Below are 20,736 nucleotides of genomic sequence, written 5' to 3'. Positions count from 1 at the left end.
CTAGAGATCAGAGTCTGCTCTATGCCCAGCAAGCATTTATTTGCCAAACAATTACCCTCAACACCCTCTTCTGTCTTTAGCTGAAGGTGGTATTTAAGGTGAGGGCTTTGACCATTATGGTGAGTTAGCTCTCCTGGGTCTCTCCCATGTACACGTGTTGTTAAACTCTTGTTAGATTTTTCTCCTGTTAGTCTGTCTCATGGCAATTGAATTCTTAGACCAGCCAGAAGAACCTAGAAGGGTAGAGGAAAATTTCTTCCTTCCTCAACATCCATGTTGTAACCTGTGTCAGAATTCCCTTCCTCTTTAAGGCCCAATAATATTGCATTGTACATAGAGACCACATACTCTTTACCTAGTCATGCGTCGATGGACACTTGGGTTGACCACGGGTGTACAAATACCTCTTCAAGTCCCTGCTTTCAATTCTTTAGGATATATACCCAGAAGTGGAATTGCTGGATCACACGGTAATTCTATGTTTAGTTTTTGAAGGAACCTCCGTGCTGTTTTGCAGTGTCGATCTCAGCCGACGTAGTGATGCTGTTTGGGAACACCTGTGGGCACCCATGTGGGCCTTTACCTTTCATGGAAGCCCCACAGGCCTTTCCCCAGCTGGAGCCAATGCTGTGGCTGCACACGCCCTTCTGCTTCTTTTTTTTTTTTTTTTTTTTGTGGTACGCGGGCCTCTCACTGCTGTGGCCTCTCCCGTCACGGAGCACAGGCTCCGGATGCGCAGGCTCAGCGGCCATGGCTCACGGGCCCAGCCGCTCGGCAGCATGTGGGATCCTCCCGGACCAGGGCACTAACCTGTGTCCCCTGCATCGGCAGGCGGACTTCCAACCACTGCGCCACCAGGTAAGCCCCTGTCATTGGATTTTATGTAATCAGAATGCTCCCAGCCTGTGCTCACTTGTGTCTGGCTCTGCTCAAATGTGAGGCTCACTGATGACCTTGCCTGTATCTGTGGTCCCTTTGTATCGCCGAGGTCTGGTCCATTGTAGGCATATCACCATTCGTTTTTCCTTTCTCCTGCTGGTGAACATTTGTGTTTTTTCCAGTGCGGGGTTATGATGGGTAAAGCTGCTGTGCACACGTGCACATATTCTCACATCTCTTGGGTAAATATCTAGGAGCAGAAAAGCCGGGACACAGGAGGGATAGGTGTTTGACTTTACTATGTACGATCCACTGTTTCCAACGCTGTAGTATTTTACACTCCCACCTGCAATGAATGAGAGTTCCAGTTGCTCCCTATCCCAGTTAATGAGGAAACGGTCCCCATGTCCCTGGTGTCAAAGAGGATGGCAAAGAATTTCCCCTTCTTTTCCTCCTTTCTGCTCCAACTGTGCCATCTGTCCCTTAAATCCGGTCAAATTCCAGGCATCTAGTGGGGATGGAGGGTAGACGGAGGAGGCATGTGGCCTCAGTCTATGGGAACATCTCAAAGAAGTCAGTCTTTGCAAATTCTGGGGCACTCAGGCAAGCACAAGAAGGGAGAGAGGTGCAGACACGTGCACGGCCCCAGGGCACCTGCTACCCACGCGGTGCCTGTAGGGCCCTTAGCTGATCATCCAGGCTTGACTGCGGGGCCCTGTCTCTGGCACACGGTGAGAGCCTGCTTGACCTCAGCTAAGTATATTGTCCCTATGTCTTTCCTCCCTGCCCCCCTCCCCGACCCAGCTGATCCCGAGTCTCTGTTTCAGTCAATCATTTCCTTTAATAAGGTGCTGGAGCCAATTAAAGACAGTTTATTCAATATATTGCCCCCACCTCCATGTCACTTGGAATGTTCTGTTACGTCCAAGACTTCTCCACTCCCCATTCTAAAGCCCAGAATCCAGGGAGAGAAGAGAAGGGAGAAATTCCTAGAGAGGAGGGATCAGAAGCTCCCAGGGCATCATTATACACAAGGATAAGGTGACTCTGGTGCGACGTTTTCTGTTTGCAAAACATTTCTTTCTACATGATTATGATTATTTTTTAAAGATTGATTTATTATTTGCTGCACTGTTTCTTAGTTGCAGTACACAGGATTTTTTAGTTGCAGCATGCATACTCTTAGTTGTGGCATGCATGCAGGATCTAGTTCCCTGACCAGGGACTGAACCCAGGCCCCCTGCATTAGGAGCATAGAGTCTTACCCACTGGACCACCAGGGAAGTCCTGATTTTTTTTTTTTTTTTTTTTGCCGTGCCGGCGGCATGCGGGATCTTCATTCCCCAGCCAGGGATAGAACCCATGCCCCCTGCAGTGGAAGAGCAGAGTCCTAACCACTGGACCACCAGGGAAGTCCCTACGTGATTATGTTTTTATATGAGGAATAGAATTTTAAAGGGGAAGAATACCTTTTTGAGAACCTAAGTAGCCTCATATGGCTCAGGATACCACTAGTGAGTTGTGTGACCTTGGGCATGACCCTTAAGACTCTCTGAGCCTCAGTTTCTCTGTCTGGAAAATGGGTATAACCAGGCTTTCCCAGCTCCACCACCAACCCGTGCACAGGCAGCACCGTTGTTCTCTGGACACTCATGACACAGCCACACGCTCACGGATAGTGTCGTCTGGTAGCTCGCTGCAGTGTGAATGTGGTCAGGATCTCTGAGCCTACACGAGCCTCTGTGAACTATTCGGTCACGGGTGGAGCGCAGAAGGAGAGTGGAGGGAAAGGGCACGGGGTGAGGATCACCCACTTCCCTCTCCCAAGTATCATCCTCCACTCTCCTCCCTCGGCAACCTACCTTTCTCCCTTTCTCTAAACCCACTTCCTCTTGCTCCTGGCTCCTCCCCATTGAATAAGTGCCAAATTGCTTTGGTTTCTATTTCTTTGTTAAGTCCTCCCCAGTGCAGAGGACTGCCCTGTCAGTGTGCAAAGTGGCAGCGGCCACGGAGACGGTGGAGAGATGGCCTTCGGCGGCGCCCAGCCTCCCTACCTGAGCCCAGTGAGTTCCGGGGCCGTGGGTAGCCTCAGCCAGGGGGAAACAGCTGTGGGGCTCTGAGGAAGCAGCTAGTGCAGGTGGAAGTGGGTGGCATCCCAAAGAGAACACCACAAGGGCAGAAATGCCAGCTGGGGCAACCCTGACACAACTTCTGCTCCGCACCCATCTCCCTGGTGCCGTTCAGGGCTGGAGGGGGTGAGCATCACCAGGATTTGTGCGTCTGACAAACGCTTACTGAGCTCTCTCCGGGCGCCTCTCCTGTTCTAGGTGTTCAGTGGGGGAAAGAAGGGCCTAAGTAACAACTAGAAAAGTGATGGCTTTTTTTGCATGAAGGGAGAAGTAAACAGGGCTTCTGGGGAGATTAACAACCCAGCACGGCAGTGAAGGGCATTTACTTTGAAGGTGGCCTCTCTGGGGTCAGCCATTTACTAGCTGGGTGACCTCAAGCAAGTTACTTTACCTCTCTGAGCCTCCGTTTCTGCATCTGTATAATGGGGATAATCCTTAAGTCACTGCCCAGGGCTGAGGTAAGGATTAAGTGAGGCAGCACGTCGAGAGAGCTTGAATGGTGTCTGGCCCACTGTGGGTGCTCTGGAAGTGTTTAGAATTGTTACGAGTCTGGGGGCAGCAGGGAAGGCCTCCCAAGGAGGTGTCTGCTCCCTGAGGGGTGAGTGAACAAGGCAGGGCAGGTCAAGGGTGTCTGAGAGGGACCATCTCTGGAGTTAGGGGGGGAGCGGGGCTGCCCCTGCACTGTGGGGTGCAAAGGGCTGCTTCTCTCCCTTTTTGCTTTCTCTGGGGAGCCCCTATAGCAGGCGGCCTTTTTAAACCCTCATCATCCCCGTGTCGTACATGGAAAACTGAGGCTCAGAGAGGCGGCGGCCATTTGTCAAATGTCCCCAGATGGTAAGTGGCCGAGGAGGGAGGTGTCTTGATCCCCCCCCCCGCCCCAGAGGAAGGAGGTGCCCCAGAGAGAGCACTGCGGGAGGACGTGGGCCCGCAGGAGGCAGCCCAGGCCCAGGAGGATTCTGTGGTCACTGTGTCCTGGGCCGGACCCTGCAGTAGGAGCCTCTCCCGGCCTCTGCTTCCCAAGAGGCCGGCAGGTGGGCTGACGGAGCCCTTCGTGGGGAGCGGGGGTGGGTGGAAATAGGTGCTGGGGAGCTGCTGGGGGGCAAACAGGCCAAGCCCGCCTCTGCAGGGGCCCCGGCGTGGCCTGTTTGCTCTGGGCAGTGTCCAAGTGCCACTCCGTCCATCTCGTGAGGGCTCCCAGGGTGGGGCTGGAGGAAGCTGGGCCACCAGGTGGGTGCCTCCACCATGGCCTCGGGGTCAGAACGTGTCACCTGGGCCTCTTGCTCCATCAGGTGGGCGACCCGCAGCCCCTTCCAGGCCCTGACGTTTTATTATTCTGGGGACCGTGTTTTTACTTTCTAACCCTTGGACTCAAAAGCCAAAGGTTTCAAATCAGAAGGAAACTCCTTTTATGGGAGCAGAGAGCCAAAACAGGGCCTTGGAAGTCCAGGCCAGAAAGAGGCTGGGTGCAGGCCTCACAGGCACCCGGAGCACCGTCCAGCCTACGTAGCCACCCTCTGCCAGGCCAGCCATTGGCCTGAGTACCTGGGACCTCACTTCCTCCAAAATGCAGTGGGAAGGTCCTCTGCCCTGCCTGTCTGCTGAGGAGGGCACGCCTCCAGGACCTGCCTCTGGAGCCCCCACCCTATTCCTCGCCCACGCCCTGCCGGCCTCATCTGGCCCAGCCCCCAGAGGGCCAGGAGGGCAGCTGGTGTCACAGTCAGGACAGGACTCGCTGTTTGGTCCAGGGGAACACTCGGTGAGCCAGGAGCGAGGATGTTCTGGGCTTCATCGTGAGAAGCAGACTGTGTGGTGGTTAAAAGCATGGGTAAAAGCATGTGTGGCTTTGGGCAAGTTATGCAACCTTCCTGTGCCTATCTCCGCATCTGTAAATGTGGCGCTAATAATGACCAGGGTCGTTGTGAGGATAACAAGATAACACAGACGGGGAAGGTTGGCCACCAGAAGGGCGGCAGTCCCTTTGGCTAAAAGCTGCCCCCTCTGGGTGAGCCCCCTGTGTCAGCTGTGGTTGGGTGGCCTCTGTGACACTGGGCCTCCAGAAGGGGGCTGCCCACCCTCTGGCCTGTAGGGCCTGACTCTGCTTTCCAGACCGGATAGGAAGAGGAGGAAAAAATCCTCAGCCTCCAGGCACAGCCCAGAGCTGAGAGCAATCCAGCAGAAAGATTAAGTCATCCTTATGCAGATAGCTGCTATTGTCAAGGCCTTCCAGCCAAGGGCTTTCCACTTAGCCTTTCACTTAATTCTCTTAAGCACACTGCCAGGCTGGCAATGCTATTGTCTCACTGTTCCGGAGAGGGAATTGGGGTGCAGGCAGGTCAAGTGACTTGTTCAACATCAGAGCTGCCAGCACAGGGAGCTGGAAGGTGAGCCCAAGCTGTGGGACCATAAATCCAGCATAAAAATCCATCCTCCTAAGTCATACAAAGCAAAAGCATGTGCTGCTGTTTCCTGCTGAGGTCACACGCACACGCACACACACATACACGCACACGCGCGCACACACACATACACACACACACATACATACACGCACACACACACACACATACATGCACGGAAGGGTCCTTGGCCAGCCAGGCTTAAAACAATACAAATTTATTCTCTTACGGTTCTGGAGGTCAGAACTCTAAAACCCAAGTGTCAGCAAGGCTATTTCCTTTTGGAGGCTTCAGGGGAGAATGTTTCCTTTTTTTTTTTTTTTCTGCAACTGTTGAATCTCAAATGTTTTCATCTTTTTTTTTTTAAGTGGTTGTTCCATTTTATTTTTAATTTTTTATTTTTTTGGCTGCAGTGGGTCTTTGTTGCTGCGCGTGGGCTTTCTCTAGTTGCTGTGAGCCGGGGGCTACTTTTCGTTGAGGTGCGTAGGCTTCTGGGTGCACGGGCTTCTAACTGCGGTGGCTTCTCTTGTTGTGGAGCACGGGCCCTAGAGCACGCAGGCTTTAGTAGTTGTGGCATGTGGGCTCAGTAGTTGCGGCGCACGGGCTTAGTTGCTCCGCAGCATGTGGGATCTTCCTGGACCAGGGCTCAAACCCGTGTCCCCTGCATTGGCAGGCGGATTCTTAGCCACTGTGCCACCAGGGAAGTCCGAGAATGTTTCCTTGCCTTTTCCAGCTTCCAGAGGCTGCCTGCTTGCGTTGGCTTGTGGCCCCTTCCTCCTCCTTTAAAGCCAGCAGCTTCTTGCTTCTGTTGTCACATCTCCTACTACCAATTCTCCTCTTCTGCCTCCCTCTTTGAGGACCCTGTGACTACACTGGGCCCACCTGGATAATCCAGGATAACCTCTACATCTCAAGATCCTCAACCTAATTACATATGCAAAATCCCTTTTGCCGTGTAAAGCAACATATTCACAACTTCCAGGGATTAGAATGTAGACATTTTTGGTGGGACAGAGGGGAGGGTGGTAATCATTTAGTCTACCATACCCTCCTTGGAGTCAACCAATGTTAGCAGTTTCTTTGAATCCTTCCAGAAATGTTTTATTCATGGTAAGTAAATATATGTATATAGCCTTCCCAACCCATTTTTTAAATAATACACGTGGCATCATTCTGTATCAGTTCTCAAAGTCCCCTTCTTCCTCTTCTCTTCGTGTTCAGGCTCCATAGAATCCATTGTATGGAAATACCGTAATTAATTTCACCATTTTCTTCTTGGTGGACTTTTGGACTCTTTCCAATGTTTTGCAATTATAATGTGGCAGTGAATAATCTTGCCTTTAGGATTATACTCAATATGAAGTAATCCTGTGTTTCAGAATTTGAGGGCACCATTTAAGACAACAAAATCTCACAAAGCTTTTCTTGGGGGAAATCCTTCCTTAAGATTAACCTGTACTGCCCGCCCCCATTATCCACACATGGCTTCCTCCATTCTGCCTCCTTCTGTGCTCTGATGACCCCATCCCAACACACTCTGCTTTCAGTTCTTTATACGTTAGTGTGAATATGCTTAAGGGAAGGGCCCACACTTGCCAGGAGTATGCATTTTAAGCCCTGTCTGTCATGATGGTGTGAAAGGCTCTTAAGAGAACTTCAGGCTTCAACAAACAAATGAGGGGATTCTTTTTCCAGGAAGTACGGCATGCTGGTCTATAACTGTGTCAGGCTGATTCTACTTCCTCAAAATCACTGGCATGGACAGAGACAACAGAAAGAACTCAGAGATGTAGAGAAGCCGTGATTTGCTTAAGGTCACCAAAGTATTTAATGGCAGAGTTCAGACCTAACCTGAGGTGCCACAAGAGACACCTTTCCCAAAGGTCCATGGAGAGCAGAGTCTGTCTGAATGGGATCCTGGTGTTACAGGTTATCTCCCAGGGCAAGCTGTGCACATGAGTTAGGAGGGGTTTCTCTGGATCCTGAGTGGTTGTACAATTCAAGGACATAGGCTAGGGCTGAACTGGGCTGGTGGGTGTTTTTTGTTTGCCTGCACAGTGTTTATTTTAACTCGTTGCTAAAGCAAATTTAGAGAGAATAGTATCATAAACAACATATACCCGTCATTCAGTTTCAACTCATGACCTATCTTGCTTCATCTCTACCCAACCCTACTTCCCTTTCCACTTCTGGATTATTTTGAAGCAAATCTAGATATATCATTTCACTGCAAATATTTCATTATATGTCTCTATAACAAAGGAACTCTTCTACAATCCTTTTTAAAGGATTTTTCCCCCAGAAATTAGAAAGTTTTACTGAAAAAAAATTCCAGATTTTGGTCTTCTCCTAAAGACTTGGAAGCTCTGCCAACACTGGACCTGGATGGTAATCACTGGTTACAGCTGAGTGGACACTGCCTCTTTAGATAAGGAACATGATGTCTACTTTGCCTCAGTCCCTACCACTCCCTATTGTACCCTACCTGGCCAGCTCACCTATATACCTCACCTGCCTGGCTCCTGTACACATTTAATTTTTTTTAACATCTTTATTGGAGTATAATTATCTTACAATGGTGTGTTAGTTTCTGCTTTATAACAAAGTGAATCAGTTATACATATGTCCCCATATCTCTTCCCACACATTTAATTTTTGTAAGGAATTCACTTAAAGGAGAAGGTAGAAAAGACTTGAACAACTTGAAAAATGTGAAAATTGACTAGGAGATAGAACTGTGTTTAAGGCAGTTTGTAGAACCACATTAGATAAAAGGCATTCGGGAAGGAAGCTTTGAAAGTTGAGACATAAGCAATTTAGGAATTTTGATTAGAGACCAAGGTGGAAGGAAGCAGAGGGGCAGTATAGAGATAACCTACTATGTACCAGTCTCTTCCACAGACTTTTTGTCACTCAGTCATCAATCTCACTCAGAAGGTGGGATTTATCTCTATTTCACAGATGAGGAAATTGAGGCAAAGAGAAGTTAAATAAACTTCCCAAGGCTGCTAAGTTAACAAGGAGCTAAATTAGGGTTTAAATCTGGAGTATGCCTGGCTCTAAAATGAGGCATCCCTCACAGTAACCATGCATCCTTTATAGAGGCTCAGGAAAGAGAATGTGACAAAGTCATGCGGCCCAGGAGGGGTGGAGATGTCACATTAGGATTTTGGAGGATGCCAAGGGCCTGGGGGAAGGAATGGGAGCCCAGGAGCAGGAATAGAAGAGGGGGCTGCCCCGTGGTTGCAGAGAGCACCCCGGAAGAGGCACTTTCTTGGAGGGCAAAGGTCACGGTCACCACTGTTCTCAGGGTGGGATGGGCAGGAGAGGGGAGGATGCCTTCTTCTTGGCCTGCTCAGGTGAGCAGAAGGTTTATCCTCGGGAACAGGTTGGTGGGTCTCTTTGGTCCCTTGGGCCCCCTGAGTCCCCAGCCAGGGGACTTTGCTAGGAACCTGGCCTGGGGTCCAGCAGCCCCCTCCTCACTCCCCTGGTTCCTTCCCATCTAAGGGCTGTGCACATGCCACTTCTTCCTCTTAGCAGCTGTCACACTGTCCCTGTCACATCCTCTCAGAGCCGGAGGCATCTCCTTCTCACAACCTCAGAACGTCTGTGTAACTTCCTCGCTGCAGGCCTGGAAGGTCCGTGGAGCAGAGCCTCAATCTGTCCTGCTCACAGCTGCACCTGGCCCCTAGCCCAGGGCCTGACACCCAGGCCAGCCCCCAGCAAGTGCTGAAGGGGATGGAGAGAAGCAGGCCGGCCCGCTGACCACTGTCTCCTCCCGCAGGTCATCCCCTTCACTGGGGTAATCCAAGGGGGTCTCCAGGACGGACTTCAGATCACCATCAATGGGACCGTTATATATTCCAACGGAAACAGGTACCTGGAATTGTTGTTTCTCGCAGCCTTGCCCCTGAGCGAACCAGGGCGCTCTCAGCTCAGGTTGGTCCACCCAGCATCCTCCGAGCTGCCCGCACCTGGCTCAGGGGATGAGCAGGGCCCGGCCCCTGCCAACAATGCACGGCACTCCTGCCATCTGCCAGTAGCGCCCAGGGCACCGTTAACCAGACTCCCCAAAGATGGGGGAGGGGCCAATGAGAGCTCCCAGTCTAAGGAGGGAAGCAGGCCAGCCCAGAGGCAGAAGTTCTAGGACTGAGCATTGTATGCTATGACCCAGAGTTGCAAAAACATCACCTTCCTTCATTTCCTATAGCTGCCCTCATCTACTTCGGAACCCTCACTTGGTCTGACGTGGAAATAGTTAAACTTGCCATCAAAGTTGTAATTTGGTCTCTTTCAGTTTCAAGCTCTTTTCTGGAAAATGCTAAGTCAATTCAAAAAATAAATATCTTAGCGCTGTTTCCAGCGCTCCTCCTAGCTCCCAAGGGGGCTTCCCAAGAGAAGAGCTTGCACGTATTCTCAGAGGCAGGAGGGTCCTCGGATGCTCACGCAGCCCTGGCTGACCTCTGCTGAGGTCCGGGTGGCTCGGGGGCCTGGGGACCTCCTGGATCCTTTCAGGCCCCTCCCAGGCCCAGCCCTACCCCTGCATCTAGATTCTAGATGACTTCCTCTGCCATTGTTTCCCCTCCAGGTGGACATGGCCACACTGACCATGGGACTTTGAGAGCCCTGAGTGCCCCCAGGGCACTCGGAGGGAAGTGAGGCACCCAGATCCCCCAAAACTCTGCCAGCATGGGAGTCCCAGGCCTCGACTCTGAACTTCCATTGCTTTCTCTCTCCCCCTTCCTCTGACTACCCTTTCTCCCAATGCAGGAGGGCTTTCTATTCCCACCCTGTCTAATAGAATCTCTCCCTACCTCCGAGGGTCCCCCTTCCAGTGGGAGCTTTTGCTCTCTCCCTTCCCTGGGGCAGGAATTTTCAAAGGAACACAGGAATGAAGCCGGAGGACCGCAAAGAGAAAACTACACCCAGAGATATTTCAGAAACACTATTCTCCACTTTAAGAGGAATAGGGACTTAGATTTTCTCATTCCAGAGTCACTTGGAGCTTCCTTTCCCTTTGGTATTCCCAGAGGGAGGGCGGTTGGGCTCAGGGCCAGGCCAGTTTCCCGCAGGCCCCGCTGGCTGAGGGTTCACGGCGTGCTCCGGTGTTGAGGACGGCATCTAGGACACAACCCCCCGTAACCGAGAAAGAGAACGGGCTCTGGGGACTTCCCTGGCGGTCCAGTGGTCGGAACTCCACACTTCCACTGCAGGGGGCACAGGCTTGATCCCTGGTTGGGGAACTAAGATGCTGCAAGCTGTGCGGCCAAAAAAAAAAAAAAAAAAAAGTGGAGGGGCTATGCAGGTAGGGGCTCTGTCCATCGAGGGCCACCCTTGGGTGCAGGGCAGTGCCTGGCTCTGTGGGGCATGACATGGGAGCGAGGCGTGCTCTCTGACTGCTGTGTGTTTGTTGGGGAGACCAAAGTGACCCCGAGAGGCAGGCTGCGGACCACACTGGTGCTGAGTTCAGGGAAGGCGGTTAGAGAAAGGCTCCTCGCTGGAGACCCTCAGAACCTCAGACTGGAACTTGGTTTGGGGACATGAGTGAGCTCCGTCTGGGAAGAGGCGGAACAAACATTTATTGTGCCCACTTTGTGAGCCAGGTCCCTGGGAAGATTCTTTTGTTTCAGTCCTCACCTTAGAGTCAAGGCTGTACCCAAAGGAAGCTGGGATGGTGAGGGGCTTCCTCCGAGGAGAGATGGGAACAAAGAGTTGCTTGCTTGGGGATTTCCCCTGGCCGCCTTGTTCATCATCCTCGAAGGAAGGCAGTCCCTCCCTTTCCAGGGTGCGGCAGCTTGAGGGTAGCGAGGTGTGGGTTCATTGCAAATGACAAACAGTGAAGAGCTGGGGTCTGGGTCCGGGCTTGCTGACCTCACTCAGGTCAGGTGGACACACGCTAACCTCTACAGGGGGACAGACGCGCACACTGAGGTCCCCACTCCCGGAGGGCTAGTGTTTATTCTATGCCTCCCCTTTAGACACCATCTCTGTAGGCGTCCCATCAATGTCACGTGTTCTTCCCATTTGTCCTCTTCTCTCTCAACTGAGCAGACGTGGGCTGGCCTCCAATGAGCGACCACTTGGTGCAAAAGGTTCTCACTCCTAGGCACATTTCTCGACTTCCATCTTGGATAAATTTCTTTACCCATTTTCTACTTATTTTTAGAAAATCACACTGTAAGGGCAAAATGTGGTAACTGCTCGAAAACATACTAAGTGCAAATCAGGTGAGCAAAAAAGATGGCAACAACTAAGGATGGGTACAAACCAGCCACGCAGATTGTAGGCAGGATGCCAGATGGATGTCAGTCAAAGGCGTGAGACCCTCCTGTTCCCACCCTTGGTAGTAAACCAGGATACCGAGAGCACTGTCTGATTTCCCTTGGCCTAGGTTTGCTGTGAACTTTCAGACCGGCCACAATGACAATGACATTGCCTTCCACTTCAACCCTCGGTTTGAAGAAGGTGGATATGTGGTCTGCAACACGAAGCAGAAAGGAAGCTGGGGGGCTGAGGAAAGGAAGATGCAAATGCCCTTCCAGAGGGGGTGTCCCTTTGAGCTCTGCTTCCTGGTACAGAGCTCGGAGTTCAAGGTGAGCAGGAACTCTCCTCTCTTCCCTTCAGCTGCCTGTCCCCCAGCCTTATCAGGCGCAGTGAATAGCGTTTAAATAGTCACGTGAGCAACACCTTTGTTGCTTGCAAGGATGCAGTCTCCTCACGCACCTCCACCTGCACCTACACGTGCACCTGTTGCTTCTTTTACTACGGAAATAAGCACTAGATAAGTCACCATGGTGCCCTTTGGCCTCCTGGGTCTTTAAAGTCCAAATTATTTCCGTTCCTCTGCCCTTCCTCCACTCCAGGACCCTGGTAACATTTGTTTTCGTTACATTGTTGCAGCCTTTATCCAGGTGTTATTAATGACTTAGTTTTGCAGGGCATTGCAAACTGCTTTTGCAAGCAGCGCAGTGTCTCTGGGCTTGGGGAGACAGGAGAAGGGGTGAGTACATCTGTGTCTATGCCTCTTTGTGTGAACATGGATGTTCCCAACCCCTCAACATGCAACCTGACGTCACCTCTCCTCTGCTCCCCAGGAACATTTGTATGCATATTTCAGTAACACCCCAGGTGACCTAAGATTAGAAAGACAAACCTACTGCAATAAACAAACAATCATAAGAACTAAAAAGCCAACAACCAGAGCCACGTAGGGATGGTGTTTGGATGCACTTTGGATCACAAGCATGTTCCTGTAGCTGGCGCAGCTCTGAAGGCTGATGCCCCTGACCTACAGGGGATGGATGTGAAAACTAGACACAGGCCTAAACTTCTAGAAGCAGGGGTCCCAGAAGCTTGGGTGAGTTCCCACCTGGCCAGGGACCCCCTCCTGGAACATGCACTCATCTCGGCAGGTGATGGTGAACAAGAACCTCTTCATGCAGTACGCACACCGCGTGCCCTTCCACCGCGTCAACACCATCTGCGTCACGGGCGCCGTGCAGCTGTCCTACATCAGCTTTCAGGTCAGACTGTCCACCCGGCACCCGCCCCCAGGGGCTGGGTGCAGGGCCCGGTCCACTGTGCCCAGGCCCTGCTGCGTGGGCCCCAAAGTGCCAGCCAGTCTCCTTTCCAGGTGGCTCTGGGGACACACCTGTGGCTCCCCCGTCCTGTCCTTCTTGTGTCGCTCTCTGTCTGGGACACCTGCTTCAGTCTCCCGGGCTCCTAGGCCACTCATCTCTGTCATTCCCACCCTGGTTAGGAGGCTGTGTGGTTCTAGAAAGACCCGAGGTTTGGGAATCAAACTGAATCCAGCTCAAATCTCCAGCTCTGCCATTCTCATGGGCTGGGGGATCTTAGACAAGTGACTTCGCCTCTCCCAGCCTCAGTTTCCTCACCTGTGGAAGGAGCAGGGTCTCTGCTACCCCATAGGTCCTTGTGTGAGTTCAATGAGGCGATACACATCAGAGGTCACAGAACAGCCTGCGTGGGCCACACTTGGGTCTATTTGACCCTCTCTGTGCTTTAAAAGTTTTGAATGTGTTACCAGCATCTAAAAGGTCAGCAGAAGCTTTTTGTTTTGTTTTGTTTTAATTAATTAATTAATTTACTTATTTATGGCTGCGTTGGGTCTTTGTTGCTGCACGTGGGCCTTCTCTAATTGCATGGAGCGGGGCTCTAGGCGCGCGGGCTTCAGTAGTTGTGGAACGTGGGCTTCAGTAGTTGTGGCACATGGGCTTGGTTGCTCCGCGGCATGTGGGATCTTCCTGGACCAGGGCTCGAACCCCTGTCCCCTGCATTGGCAGGCGGATTCTCAACCACTGCACCACCAGCGAAGTCTCTCAGCAGAAGTTTTGCAAGGTGAAAAAGTTCTGGAGCTGGATGGTGGTGATGGTTGCCCAGCTATGGGAGTCGACTTAATGTCACTGAACTGTACACTTAAAAATAGTTAAGATGGTCAATTTTATGTGCATTTCACCACAGTTTAGAAAAAAAAAAGGTCAGGCGATAGCACATGGTAATCTGGATTTCTGGTTTTTTGTGAAAACTGGAAAGATTGGGGTATGCTGGGCCCACATTCTGCAGGGCCCCAGGCCGCTGGTTGGGAGCTGTCAGCACCACTTTGGTATTTGAGTGTGTACCCTGAGATGGGAAGGCACACAGCAGGCCCTTGACAGATATGAGGCCCTTTCTCTTTGGTCCTCATCTCTCATATTCCTTCCCTCCCTAACTCCCCCTGTGGGGTTGGGGAGAGAGGAGAGAGAGACGGAGGTGGAGAGAGAGACAGCCAGCCTGCCATCACTCCCTGGAGCCTAACCTTCCCCCTGCCCGTCCTGGACACCCCCGCTCCCCCTGCTCACCTGTCTGTCTCCCTCTTGCCTGTGGCCCCTGCTTTTCCCCTCTTCCGCTAGTGCTTCTCTTCAGCCCATGGGACCTTTTGTTTTAACAGAACACCGGCGCAGCTCTCATCCCGCCCGCCTTCTCCACGGTGCGGTTCTCCCAGGCTGCCTGTTCCCCACCCAAGCCCAAGGGGCGCAAACCGAAAGTGAGTTCAATGGAGGCCTGGGGAGGCTGCGCTGCCAGCAGGAAGGACAGAGCACTTGAGACGCTGGGCCAGCCAGCACGCCAGCCAGGGTCTCCAGGGCCTGTCATGCCCAAAGGTTCCCGGCCTCCATCCACAGCCCCGGGCCCAGAGCTGGGGACCTGGGAGCTGTCCTTGGCTCTTCCTTTCTCTCCTTATCTCTCCAGGGCACCAGTACCTCTCTTCCCAAAGCCACTGCCTTGGTCCAGGCCATCTGCCCCCTCAACACTCCGACCACGGCCTGGTTCCCCACGCCCCACTCACCCACCACAGTGACCTTCCTATGCACAAATCTGATCACGTCCTCCCCTTGCTTTAAAGTCCTAAGGGCCCCAAGTCCCTCTAGATAAAGTCCAGATAGCAGGACCTGCAGAATCCTCCCCAATCTTGCCCCAGCCTCCCTCCCAGCTTCATCCCTCACCCAGGAAGCTCACGCAGCCTCCACTGCTCACTTGGGGCTCTCTCAGGCCACCGTGCTTTCTGCACATGCTGTCCCAGTGCTGAAAGCACCCTTTGCCACCCACATCCAGCCACTCCCAAATGGCCCTTCACAGCTCTCCGTAAGTGTCACTCCTCTGGAGCACCGTGCCCGGAGCAGGTCGCTGGATGCCCTCCTGAGTCACCACAGACTTTGGATATCTCTGTGCTATTCCAGTCGCCACGTCCTGCTATCATTGTGTCTGTGTGTGTCTCCTCACCCCTCTCCTCCCTCCTTCCCTAACCCACCAGGCCCTCTGTGGGCTGGGATTGTAGCTGGTTCATTTGTGTATCCCTAGCATTTTGCACAGTGCCCGGCATGCAGTAGGGACTCGCTTAGTGAATGTGGAATAGGTTTGCGAGAGGAACAGTCTGCCGGGTGAAGGCTGGGGCCCGGACAGGAAGGGGAGCAGGCCTGGCCCTTTCTTTGGCCACTTGAGCAGCGGGGACTGGGAGGAAGGCCGTCTCTCTACCCAGCCTCCCCGGGCCCAGCACGGCGCAGCTGGGGCACCTGCCTTCTGCCATGAGGACGCAGGACTGGTGGGGCCGCAGGCAGCCTTTGCAGGGCAGCCCGACTTTGGCCCTGGCCTGGGGAGGACAGGGTGTGGTGGATACAATCAGCAGAACTGGGTACCATCTGGATTTTCTCTCTTGTTACCTGGGTGAGCTCGGGCAAGTTGCCTAACCTTTCTGAGACTAGTTGCCTCACCGGCAAAATAGGAGGCAAGGATGCCTCCCTCATTGTAAAGTCTTGAAGCCAGAGCCTGGCACACAGCAGGCCTTCGGCCAATGTAAGTTTTCACCTTATGGGTGAAATGTGGCACCGGGAGTAATGGCTTGGCCTCCGGGAGCTAAATGGTCTGCATCAGACACACCCTCCTCTCCTTCTGAAGGAGCCAATGGGAATGTTCCCCCTCCCCAACCCCCCTGCATAACCACAGTGTACCCGGGATGCTGGGTGAGAATCTGGGCACCCAGAAGGCTCAGGAGGGAGGCCGCGTGTGGGGAGGCATTTCTTACCAGAGCTTCTGCCGCCGTGTTACCCTCGTGTGGCACCAGTGTTAACCACCACTGTGGTTTCTCATCCCCTTCAGCCTCCAAGGATCTGGCCGGCCGGCTCGGCTCCCATTGTAAGTGTCTTGCTCTCTCTTCGGAATCTCTTCACTTCGGCTTTTCCTGTGGGTTAAAAGGAGGAGGCGGAGTCAAGCATGGAGCCTCTCCCATTGGAGGGAAGGGCCGCCAAGGCCAGACCCTTGGGCCATCTGCCCGGCTGGGGTGACGGTGGGAGTTCGGGGTGCGGGGAGGGGTGGCTGGCCCTGATGAATCGGGAAGGAGCCCCAGTGGCCGCTGGTTTGCTCAAGGCCCTGCCACTCTGTGGGCAGCCACAGGACACCAAGGCCCCACGTTCACTTCTTCCTTCTGCAAAGCGAGGCTGTGCTAGAGAGATTCCCCTGAGAAAGATGCAGGCCACAGGCCACAAATGCAGCCATGTTTCTTCTCCAGAGAAGAAACACCTCTACCTGCCAATTTTGGGGCGTCTGGTCAGGCTGATGGGGCTGGTTACTAGCTCAAGATGACCTCACCTAAGAGGAGTGTGTTAAGTGGTGCCCTCTGGTGGCAGGTGGCAGTCTTCACACCGGTGAGAGCCGTTTATAATGGGGCTTCTTTCTTCCAGACTCAGACCATCATCCACACGGTGCAGAGCACCCCTGGACAGATGTTCCCTGTAAGTCTGAACGCTCTGGTCAGCTCACAGCCCCACCACGTGCCCCTTTCCCAAGGAGTGAATTCTCTAGGCCCAGAGTCAGGAAGAAAGCAGTTTAGCAAGGAAGATGGGGACATTTGGGGCTGGGCCCTCTGCTTAGGAGAAACGCACGTAAAACTCTCCTTGGGACAGTAGAGATTCTGGATCAGGCTGGATTTACCCAACGACCCAAGAAATAGGACCCTAGGGACCAACAGGAAAACTGGTCCTTCTGTCCCTGAGAGGGGAGTGCAGTGGTCCCAGTATCTGGATATGAGACCCTCCATCCTGAGGACAAGCCCCCAGGATGTCACTGCTGATCACAGGCTGAGGCTGCTTCTCCTCCTCCTGTGCCAGTGCAAAGCACACGGGGGGCCTGGAGTCAGTGGGGCTGCCCTTGGAGGGGTTGAGGGGCAGGTGACCATGATGGGATCCAGGAACACAGCAGGAGTCCTGCCAAGGCTGACATGGGGAGGAAGGTGACTGGGAGAATCCAACGCCTGAAGCCTCACGACCTCAGTCTCCCATTGGAGCATCGCCTCTAGAACGTGCAAGGGCGTGTGTGTGTGTGCGTGCGCGTGTGCGCACACTCCTGTACTGAATTTCCCGATCTCTTTTCAGCAGAATCCCATGATCCCACCCATGGCATATCCCAACCCAACCTATGTAAGTGGTTTCTCTGGGAGGGGTGGAGTTCTGGTTTGTGTTGTGCAGGGTTGGGGTAGGGGAAGAGGGGAGGGCAGCTTACAAAATGAAAAGCAGTCCCTTAGTAAACTGAAGTTCTGGAAACTTCCAGGTAACTTAGAAGACTTAGGAAAGGGGCTTTCACCTTGAAAATCGTCCCTTCACCATGAGCATATTACACGGTCTTCCCTTCTCAGCCCAAGCATCCTTTGTGTCCAGCCAAAGCTCTTTTCATGATAGTAAATGCCCGTTAATTTGAGGAATGCTGGAAAGTTTTCCTTTGCCATTTACTGAGCCAAGTAAAGATGCCATGGAGTTCTTTCTTGAAGATACAGCACAGTTAAGTTGTCGACTGACAGTCCAAATGCACAGAAGTTGTCATGAAGTTTCTCTTGCAGTGGCGGCTGCTCTGGCCGCTGCCGTCTGACCTGCCCCCTCCTCCCCACAGCCGATACCTTTCTTCACCTCTATCCCCGGTGGGCTGTACCCCTCCAAGAGCATCATGGTGTCGGGTACCATCCTGCCCAGTGCTCAGAGGTAAGACAGGGTTCCTGGGGAGAAGAGACACCCCAAGGTCATTCGGGCCATTCCCCCAGCTCGGGGCAGGGAGTCCATGGGAGCGGCCCATCCCCAGGTTCTACATCAACCTGTGTTCCGGGAGAGACATCGCCTTCCACCTGAACCCCCGCTTCGATGAGAATGCCGTGGTCCGCAACACGCAAATCAACAGCTGCTGGGGGTGTGAGGAGCGAAGCCTGCCCCGACAGATGCCCTTCTTCCGAGGCCAGAGCTTCTCGGTGAGATGCTGCAGCCCCGAGCTGGGAGGGGCTCTCGAGGGGCAGTGGAGTAGCGGGTGGAGGTCATCTGGGGGCACCTTGATCGAGACAGGAGCTGACGCCTCTGGGGTGAGGACAGGGCCCAGAAGAGGGGAAAGTGTTCCCCAAGTTACTGCTACTATCATTTTACTGTCACTGTCCCACATAAGGCAGGTGGCAGGTACCACCTGCTGTTACAGATGAGACTAACTCACACGTGCAGGTTACTTGCTAAGGTCACACAGCCAATCAGTGCCAAGTCGAACTCAAGAATGAGGTGTCATCCATTCACTCACTCACTCACTCATTCATTCAACAGTCATTTATCAGCTATTTCATCCAGGCCCACTTTGAGCAGCAAGTACCCCAGGTACTGGGGGGCAATGAGGAAACAGTCCAGGTCCTGCCCCCATGGAGTTTACAATCAAGGTCGGGGAGGAACAAGGAAACAAATGTACGGACAGATCGCTGCAGAACAGCAATGGGTACTACGTGGAGGGCAAACTAGAATAAGAAATAAGTGAGCCCTGGGCAGGGGCCATGCTTCCTTAGGTGGGGGCAGACCTTGGAGGAGGCCCCAGCGCAGGCGGGACCTCAGTGGTAGGAGGAGCCCACCTTGCAAAAAATCTAAGGGGCAGCAGAGGGAGCTGATACTATCGCCGAGGCAGAGGGTCATGGTCGTGGCCTGTCTAGGAAGCAGGAGGCCCCGGGGCTTCTGGGAGAGCGAGGATGGGGAGGTGGCGGGTGGCACTGCTGGCGGCCCGGACGACACAGAGCTGGGTTCTCGGCCCTGACTACGTACTCAAATCACCTGAGAGCTTGAAAAAGAAAAAGCAATGCCTGGTCCCACCCCAGGCCCACGAGAGGGTGAGCCTGGACACCCATATTTTTAAATACGCCCTAATACTCCTCACCCAGGGTTGAAAATGACCGATGTAGGGCCTTGTGGGTCATGGATTGTGGATTTTAGCCCAGGGTGTTGGTGTGTTTCAAGCCAGAGAGCAAGATACTTTGATAGCTGTGTGACCTTGAGCAAGTGTCTTAACAGCTCTGTGCCTCCATTCCCTTATCTAAAATATGGGACTGCTAGTAACATTGATCTCACAGAGATGGAAGAAGGAAATGAAATCGAGTCTGTGACACGCTTAGGACATTGCCCGGTGCGCCGTGACTCTGCTGCTGCTGTTAGCTATGTGATGGGGACGATGGTATTTTAACAGCTGTGCTGCCACCGCCTCTGGGAGAATGTCGGGGTGGAAGAGACAAGTTAGGAGGCTGCCGCAGCAGGGGTGCAGACGCCCAGCACTCCTGTGTGCCGGGTCCTAGGGGCATGGATGACACAGGCCAGCATTTGTGTCCCTAGAGGCTCAGGGTCCAGCCAGAGGGTAAGGATAGGGGTGCGGGACACAGCCTGAGGGCGGCGCCTGACTCAGCTAGGAGGGGCTCAGGAGTTGGGGAAAGGCCGGGAAGGCTGGCTGCAGGAGGGTGAGTCCTGAAGGGGGAGTAGCAGTGATCCACGCGGACAAGGTGTGCAGAGCGGGGAGCCCAGGGGGACGGGTATTCTGGGGGGAGGAACAGAATATGTAAAAGCACAGGGAAGGAGAGCATGAGGCGTGTTCGGGGAAGAGTGAATCCTTCGGTGTGGCTCGAATGCAGGTGTGGGTCTTGCTTAACTAACGTTTGGGGAAGGTGGGAAGGAGGGAGGCAGACGTGAGGCTGCCTTTGGCTTTGAGGACAGTCCGGGCGGGGTACAGATGCCGGGGCCTCTCGTCCAGGTGTGGATCATGTGTGAAGGCTCCTGCCTCAAGTTGGCTGTGGATGGCCAGCACCTGTGTGAATACTACCACCGCCTGAAGAACCTGCCCGCCATCAACAGCCTGGAGGTGGGGGGCGACATCCAGCTGACCCACGTGCAGACATAGGCCAGCCCTGCCCTGGGCTGCTGTCTGGCTCTGCTCATCACCCCCACCTGCCCCGGATCCTGAGCTTTGCTGGAGAGACCACGTCCTTGGCTGGCTCTGCTTCCGGCCAAGTCCACCTCGTCCCATGCCGCTAGCTGTCACTCACGTAGGAGGCTGTATCCTCGGCCCCTCCCCTTCCTCCAATCTTTAACCTCTCCTCCTCCCGGAAAGCTACCCTGATGACACCCCACTGGTCCCCACCAACAGACAGGAGCCTTCTCAGCAGGGGGCTCTCCCTTTTCCCAGTGTCCTTCGAATAAAGAAAGAAAGAACAATGCTTGTCGGCACGTGTGCCTGGGATGGCCGTGGTTTGGTAACTGAGTTTGGAAACCTTCTGGAGTCTCTGGAATCGGGGAGGTCCAGGCTGAGGGAAGAGGGGGGAGAGAGCACGGGCTCACTTGGATCAGCGGGTGGTTCCTGACCTCCGGGCCTGCTGCCAGCGGGTCCTCCACAAACCCCACAAGGGTGTGGGAGAAAGCTCAGGCCTCTTGGACAGGCATCGCTGACGCAGGAAGCTTGGTGATGGAGGTGAACCCAGGAAATGGCCCCATGCTTCTGAGATGGGCCAAGGG

The 20,736-nt window shown here is 53.5% G+C and overlaps 1 protein-coding gene across 12 annotated transcripts; it reads left to right on the top strand.

Annotated features, from left to right (window-relative positions):
* The first annotated feature begins 735 nt into the window (after positions 1-735).
* LGALS9 (galectin 9) lies at positions 736-20,441 on the top strand. Of its 12 annotated transcripts, none has more exons than XM_089900761.1 (11): positions 736-858; positions 9,189-9,280; positions 11,796-11,997; positions 12,817-12,927; positions 14,352-14,447; positions 16,055-16,090; positions 16,636-16,686; positions 17,329-17,370; positions 17,837-17,925; positions 18,023-18,185; positions 19,979-20,441. In XM_089900761.1, the coding sequence occupies exons 1-11, from the start codon at positions 751-753 to the stop codon at positions 20,123-20,125; spliced, it is 1,137 nt and encodes a 378-aa protein (XP_089756887.1). In that variant the 5' UTR covers positions 736-750; the 3' UTR covers positions 20,126-20,441. The 12 variants fall into 12 exon arrangements, with proteins under 12 accessions (XP_089756887.1, XP_089756886.1, XP_089756889.1 ...); XM_089900760.1 differs by having other exon boundaries at positions 17,326-17,370; XM_089900765.1 differs by lacking the exon at positions 736-858 and adding an exon at positions 2,820-2,942 and having other exon boundaries at positions 18,087-18,185.
* The last annotated feature ends 295 nt before the right edge of the window (positions 20,442-20,736 follow it).

Source organism: Delphinapterus leucas, chromosome 19, assembly GCF_059928025.1.
Source record: "Delphinapterus leucas isolate spDelLeu-1000000601 "Yukka" chromosome 19, BTC_Dleu_Yukka2, whole genome shotgun sequence".
NCBI lineage: Eukaryota > Metazoa > Chordata > Mammalia > Artiodactyla > Monodontidae > Delphinapterus > Delphinapterus leucas.
Note: the sequence above shows the minus strand (reverse complement) of the source record. Positions and strands in the feature narration are given on the sequence as shown.

Excerpts from the sequence above, each read along its gene's own strand:
- LGALS9 (XM_089900760.1), top strand. The coding sequence starts at position 751 with ATGGCTCACGGGCCCAGCCGCTCGGCAGCATGTGGGATCCTCCCGGAC. Across the intron at positions 12,928-14,351 it reads TGTCCTACATCAGCTTTCAG|AACACCGGCGCAGCTCTCAT; the intron begins GTCAGACTGTCC and ends TTGTTTTAACAG. Across the intron at positions 14,448-16,054 it reads CCAAGGGGCGCAAACCGAAA|CCTCCAAGGATCTGGCCGGC; the intron begins GTGAGTTCAATG and ends CATCCCCTTCAG.